General features: G+C 43.0%; 1 protein-coding gene across 2 annotated transcripts in view; it reads right to left on the bottom strand.

The window, feature by feature from the left end:
- Window positions 1-4953: 4953 nt before the first annotated feature.
- LOC110531311 (calcium uniporter regulatory subunit MCUb, mitochondrial) overlaps window positions 4954-7500 on the bottom strand; it is a 22523-nt gene continuing 19976 nt past the window's right edge. For both annotated transcript variants that reach the window (XM_090183320.1, XM_090183321.1), the window contains exon 9: window positions 4954-5213. In XM_090183320.1, the coding sequence (XP_090039446.1) occupies window positions 5136-5213 (78 nt within the window). In that variant the 3' untranslated portion in view covers window positions 4954-5135. The remainder of the gene's footprint in view (window positions 5214-7500) is intronic.

Raw genomic sequence — 7500 nt, 5'->3', positions numbered from 1 at the left:
CAAACAATGGAGCCAATCCACAGCCATACACTGGCTGACCTCAGTCTAATCAAAGCCTATCAGACGAAAGCACACTGTTCCCCGGTAGGCTGTCATTGTAAATAGGAATTTGTTCTTAACTGACTTGACTAGGTAAATAAAGGTTTAAAAAAAATGGCATTTAATTTGAGAATTTTATGGAATAATTTCGCTAAAACTGTCTGGTTAACATTCTTCAAATTAATTGTTATAACAATATCACAGCACTGGCAAACTGGTTGACCAACTGACCAAAATGGCTGACATTTATCCCATTCTAGTATTCTAATTCTATTTTCACAATACTGCACCAGAATCAAGAAGCACTGAGGCAAGATACTCTACTGAACCAAGATACTCCACTGAACCAAGATATTCTACTGAATCAAGATACTCCACTGAAACAAACTACTCTACTGCAAGGGTGTCAAACTTATTCCATGAAAGGCTGGTCTGCTGGTTTTTGCTTTTTTTCCTTTCAATTTGTGTCCAGTTAAGACCTAGACAACCAGGTGAGGTGAGTTCCTAACTAATCAATTAAGACCTAGACAACCAGGTGAGGTGAGTTCCTAACTAATCAATTAAGACCTAGACAACCAGGTGAGGTGAGTTCCTAACTAATCAATTAAGACCTAGACAACCAGGTGAGGGGAGTTCCTAACTAATCAATTAAGACCTAGACAACCAGGTGAGGGGAGTTCCTAACTAATCAATTAAGACCTAGACAACCAGGTGAGGGGAGTTCCTAAAGTATCAATTAAGAACTAGACAACCAGGTGTGGGGGAGTTCCTAACTAATCAATTAAGACCTAGACAACCAGGTGAGGGGAGGCCCTTACTGAGACCTAGACAACCAGGTGAGGGGAGTTCCTTACTGAGACCTTGACAACCAGGTGAGAGGAGTTCCTAACTAATCAATTAAAACCTAGACAACCAGGTGAGAGGAGTTCCTTACTGAGACCCAGACAACCAGGTGAGGGGAGTTCCTTACTGAGACGCAGACAACCAGGTGAGGGGAGTTCCTTACTGAGACCTAGACAACCAGGTGAGGGGAGTTCCTTACTGAGACCTTGACAACCAGGTGAGAGGAGTTCCTAACTAATCAATGAAAACCTAGACAACCAGGTGAGAGGAGTTCCTAACTAACCAGTGACCTTAATTCTTCAATCAAGTATAAGGGAGGAGCAAAAACCCCGCAGACACTCGACTCTCTGTGGAATGAGTTTGACACGTGCTCTCCTGAACCAAGATACTCTACTGAACCAAGAAACTCTCCTGAACCTAGATACTCTCCTGAACCTAGATGCTCTCCTGAACCTAGATGCTCTCCTGAACCTAGATGCTCTCCTGAACCTAGATGCTCTCCTGAACCTAGATACTCTACTGAATCAAGATGCTCTCCTGAATCAAGATACTCTACTGAATCAAGATGCTCTCCTGAACCTAGATGCTCTACTGAATCAAGATGCTCTCCTGAATCAAGATACTCTCCTGAATCAAGATGCTCTACTGAATCAAGATGCTCTCCTGAATCAAGATGCTCTCCTGAACCTAGATGCTCTCCTGAACCTAGATGCTCTCCTGAACCTAGATGCTCTCCTGAACCTAGATGCTCTCCTGAACCAAGATACTCTCCTGAACCAAGAAACTACTGAATCAAGATGTTCTCCTGAATCAAGATACTCTACTGAACCAAGAAACTACTGAATCAAGATGCTCTCCTGAATCAAGATACTCTACTGAATCAAGATGCTCTCCTGAACCTAGATGCTCTCCTGAACCTAGATGCTCTCCTGAACCTAGATGCTCTCCTGAACCTAGATGCTCTACTGAATCAAGATGCTCTCCTGAATCAAGATACTCTACTGAACCAAGAAACTACTGAATCAAGATGTTCTCCTGAATCAAGATACTCTACTGAACCAAGAAACTACTGAATCAAGATATTCTACTGAACCAACAAACTACTGAACCAAGATACTCTCCTGAACCTAGATACTCTACTGAATCAAGATGCTCTCCTGAATCAAGATACTTTACTGAACCTAGAAACTACTGAATCAAGATACTCTACTGAACCAATAAACTACTGAATCAAGATACTCTCCTGAACCAAGAAACTACTGAATCAAGATACTCTCCTGAATCAAGATACTCTCCTGAACCAAGAAACTACTGAATCAAGATACTCTCCTGAACCTAGATACTCTCCTGAACCTAGATACTCTCCTGAACCTAGATACTCTCCTGAATCAAGATACTCTCCTGAACCAAGAAACTACTGAATCAAGATACTCTCCTGAACCTAGATACTCTCCTGAACCTAGATACTCTCCTGAACCTATATACTCTACTGAATCAAGATGCTCTCCTGAATCAAGATACTTTACTGAACCTAGAAACTACTGAATCAAGATACTCTACTGAACCAAGAAACTACTGAACCAAGATACTCTCCTGAACCTAGATACTCTACTGAATCAAGATACTTTACTGAACCAAGAAACTACTGAACCAAGATACTCTCCTGAACCTAGATACTCTACTGAATCAAGATACTTTACTGAACCAAGAAACTACTGAATCAAGATACTCTCCTGAATCAAGATACTCTTCTGAATCAAGATACTCTTCTGAATCAAGATACTCTTCTGAATCAAGATACTCTTCTGAATCAAGATACTCTCCTGAATCAAGATACTCTCCTGAATCAAGACACTCTACTGAACCAAGACACTCTACTGAACCAAGACACTCTACTGAACCAAGACACTCTACTGAACCAAGACACTCTACTGAACCAAGACACTCTACTGAACCAAGACACTCTACTGAACCAAGACACTCTACTGAACCAAGACACTCTACTGAACCAAGACACTCTACTGAACCAAGACACTCTACTGAACCAAGACACTCTACTGAACCAAGACACTCTACTGAACCAAGACACTCTACTGAACCAAGACACTCTACTGAACCAAGATACTCTCCTGAACCAAGACACTCTACTGAACCAAGACACTCTACTGAACCAAGAGACTCTACAACAGATTGACAATACTATACCAGATTCCATATACACTGAACCCAATGTACAGTAACTCCACCACCACTACAGCAGTGCTTTCAGAAAGTATCCACTTAAACATGTTAATTAATTTCTACATAAATTAAAAGCTGAAATGTCTTGAGTCAATATGTATTCAAGCCCTTTGTTATGGTAAGGAGCCTAACTATGTTCAGGAGTAAAAATGTGCTTAACAAGTCACATAATAAGTTGCATGGACTCACTCTGTGTGTAACAATAGTGTTTAATTTTTGAATGACGATTTTCATCTCTGTACCCCCACACATACAATTATCTGTAAGGTCCCTCAGTCGAGCAGGGAATTTAAAACACAGATTCAACCACAAAGACCAGGGAGGTTTTCCAATGCCTCACAAAGAAGGGCCCCTATTGGTAGATGGGTAAAAATAAAAGCAGACATTGAATATCCCTTTGAGCATGGTGAAGTTATTAATTATACTTTGGATGGTGTATCAATACACCCAGTCACTACAAAGATACAGGCTTCCTCCTTAGTTGCTGGAGAGGAAGGAAACCACTCAGGGATTGCACTGTGATGCCAATGGTGACTTTAAAACAATTACAGAGTTTAATGGCTGTGATAGGTAGAAAACCGAGGATGGATCAACAACATTGTAGTTACTCCACAATACTAACCTAATTGACAGAGTGAAAAGAAGGAAGCCTGTACAGAATAAAAATATTCCAAAACATTCATCCTGTTTACAACAAGGCTGTAAATACGGCAAAAAATGTGATAAAGAAATTAACTTTTTGTTCTGAATACAAAGTGTTATGTTTGGGGCAAATCCAATACAACACATCACTGAGTAAAACTCTTTCTATTTCCAAGCATGGCGGTGGCTGCATCAGGTTGTGGGTATGCTTGTCATCAGCAAGGACTAGGGAGTTTTTTAGGATAAAAATAAATGGAATAGAGCTAAGGACAGGAAAAAACCTGGTTCAGTCTGCTTTCCACCAGACACTGGGAGATGAATTCACCTTTCAGCAGGACAGTAACCTAAAACACAAGGCCAAATCTTCACTGCAGTTTTGACTTAAATCATCTTGAAAATATATGTCAAGACTTGAAAATGGCTGTCTAGCAATGATCAACAACCAACAATCCAGGTGTGCAAAGCTCTTAGAGACTGACCCAGAAAGACTCACAGCTGTAATCACTGTCGAAGGTGATCCTAACATGTATTGACTCAGCTGGGTTGAATACGTAAATTAGATACTTCTGTATTTCATTCAAGGGGTATAAAAACACGTTTTCATTTTGTCATTATTAGATGGGTGAGAAAAGAAGGATATTATAATTATATTGAATCCATTTTGAAGTGAGGCTCTAACACAACAAAATGTAGAATAGGTCAAGGGGTTTGAATGCTTTCTGAAGACACTGACTGAACCATGAGACAAAGATACTACACAGAACCGATATACTCTACTTCAGAACAAAGATACTACACAGAACCCAGATACTCTACTTCAGAACAAAGATACTACACAGAACCCAGATACTCTACTTCAGAACAAAGATACTACACAGAACCCAGATACTCTACTTCAGAACAAAGATACTACACAGAACCCAGATACTCTACTTCAGAACAAAGATGCTACACAGAAACCAGATCCCATAGACCACACCTGGACAGGAAGTGAATATCAATGGATTTTTTTTTGAGAAGAGTTAGTTTCAGTGTTCCCAACAGACAGAGACCCCGAGACCAGACGTTCAAACAAATATCTGAAACACTTTGAGCGTTTGTTTTAGCCTGCCTGAAGTGCCAAATGGGCGGGGTTTAAGGTTTTGGGACTATTCGATTGGTCCATTAATCCAGACAAGCTCACTCAAGCACAGATAAAAATGATGAATTTATTTCATATAGTAAATCTCTGAAATGATGTTCTTTGAACCCAGGTGTATGACATATCCCTCTGAGTCCACGTGAGATGTAATGTAGAGCTGGTGTTCCGCGGAACAAATTAAGGTGCTACAATATTGCTCCTTTTGTAGTGTGTGTATAGTGTGCGGTGTTTAGTTGCTGGGCTGAATGGGGTCCACTGGTAGCTGCAGTTGAATAGGGTTCCTCAGGCGTTTCAGATCACTCTCCACCTACACACACACACACACACACACACACACACACACACACACACACAATCACACAGACACACACACACACACACCATTAGTACTTGGTACAGGGTGAGCTGTAAGAATGTCTGTCCTCACTCTAGCCTGGTAGTGTATCTGTGTCCTCACTATAGCCTGGTAGTGTGTCTGTGTCCTCACTATAGCCTGGTAGTGTGCCTGTCTGTGTCCTCACTATAGCCTGGTAGTGTATCTGTGTCCTCACTATAGCCTGGTAGTGTGTCCTCACTATAGCCTGGTAGTTTGTCCTCACTATAGCCTGGTAGTGTGTCTGTGTCCTCACTATAGCCTGGTAGTTTGTCCTCACTATATCCTGGTAGTGTGTCTGTGTCATCACTATAGCCTGGTAGTGTGTCCTCACTATAGCCTGGTAGTGTGTCCTCACTATAGCCTGGTAGTGTGTCCTCACTATAGCCTGGTAGTGTATATTTGTCCTCACTATATCCTGGTAGTGTGTCTGTGTCCTCACTATAGCCTGGTAGTGTATCTGTGTCCTCACTATAGCCTGGTAGTGTGTCCTCACTATAGCCTGGTAGTGTGTCCTCACTATAGCCTGGTAGTGTGTCCTCACTATAGCCTGGCAGTGTGTCCTCACTATAGCCTGGTAGTGTGTCTGTGTCCTCACTATAGCCTGGTAGTGTGTCTGTGTCCTCACTATAGCCTGGTAGTGTGTCCTCACAATAGCCTGGTAGTGTGTCTGTGTCCTCACTATAGCCTGGTAGTGTGTCCTCACTATAGCCTGGTAGTGTGTCTGTGTCCTCACTATAGCCTGGTAGTGTGTCTGTGTCCTCACTCTAGCCTGGTAGTGTATCTGTGTCCTCACTATAGCCTGGTAGTGTGTCTGTGTCCTCACTATAGCCTGGTAGTGTGCCTGTCTGTGTCCTCACTATAGCCTGGTAGTGTATCTGTGTCCTCACTATAGCCTGGTAGTGTGTCCTCACTATAGCCTGGTAGTTTGTCCTCACTATAGCCTGGTAGTGTGTCTGTGTCCTCACTATAGCCTGGTAGTTTGTCCTCACTATATCCTGGTAGTGTGTCTGTGTCATCACTATAGCCTGGTAGTGTGTCCTCACTATATCCTGGTAGTGTGTCCTCACTATAGCCTGGTAGTGTGTCCTCACTATAGCCTGGTAGTGTATATTTGTCCTCACTATATCCTGGTAGTGTGTCTGTGTCCTCACTATAGCCTGGTAGTGTATCTGTGTCCTCACTATAGCCTGGTAGTGTGTCCTCACTATAGCCTGGTAGTGTGTCCTCACTATAGCCTGGTAGTGTGTCCTCACTATAGCCTGGCAGTGTGTCCTCACTATAGCCTGGTAGTGTGTCCTCACTATAGCCTGGTAGTGTGTCCTCACTATATCCTGGCAGTGTGTCTGTGTCCTCACTATAGCCTGGTAGTGTGTGCTCACTATAGCCTGGTAGTGTGTCTGTGTCCTCACTATAGCCTGTTAGTGTGTCTGTGTCCTCACTATAGCCTGGTAGTTTATCTGTGTCCTCACTATAGCCTGGTAGTGTATCTGTGTCCTCACTATAGCCTGGTAGTGTGTCTGTGTCCTCACTATAGCCTGGTAGTGTGTCTGTGTGTGTCCTCACTATAGCCTGGTAGTGTGTCTGTGTCCTCACTATAGCCTGGTAGTGTGTCTGTGTCCTCACTATAGCCTGGTAGTGTATCTGTGTCCTCACTATAGCCTGGTAGTGTGTCCTCACTATAGCCTGGTAGTGTGTCCTCACTATAGCCTGGTAGTGTGTCCTCACTATAGCCTGGCAGTGTGTCCTCACTATAGCCTGGTAGTGTGTCCTCACTATAGCCTGGTAGTGTATATTTGTCCTCACTATATCCTGGTAGTGTGTCTGTGTCCTCACTATAGCCTGGTAGTGTGTCCTCACTATAGCCTGGTAGTGTGTCCTCACTATAGCCTGGTAGTGTGTCCTCACTATAGCCTGGCAGTGTGTCCTCACTATAGCCTGGTAGTGTGTCCTCACTATAGCCTGGTAGTGTGTCCTCACTATATCCTGGCAGTGTGTCTGTGTCCTCACTATAGCCTGGTAGTGTGTGCTCACTATAGCCTGGTAGTGTGTCTGTGTCCTCACTATAGCCTGTTAGTGTGTCTGTGTCCTCACTATAGCCTGGTAGTGTATCTGTGTCCTCACTATAGCCTGGTAGTGTATCTGTGTCCTCACTATAGCCTGGTAGTGTGTCTGTGTCCTCACTATAGCCTGGTAGTGTGTCTGTGTGTGTCCTCACTAT

This window comes from Oncorhynchus mykiss, chromosome 9, assembly GCF_057628025.1.
Source record: "Oncorhynchus mykiss isolate SJ-2025 chromosome 9, ASM5762802v1, whole genome shotgun sequence".
Taxonomy (NCBI): Eukaryota; Metazoa; Chordata; class Actinopteri; order Salmoniformes; family Salmonidae; genus Oncorhynchus; species Oncorhynchus mykiss.
This window is presented reverse-complemented; position numbering and strand designations above follow the sequence as displayed.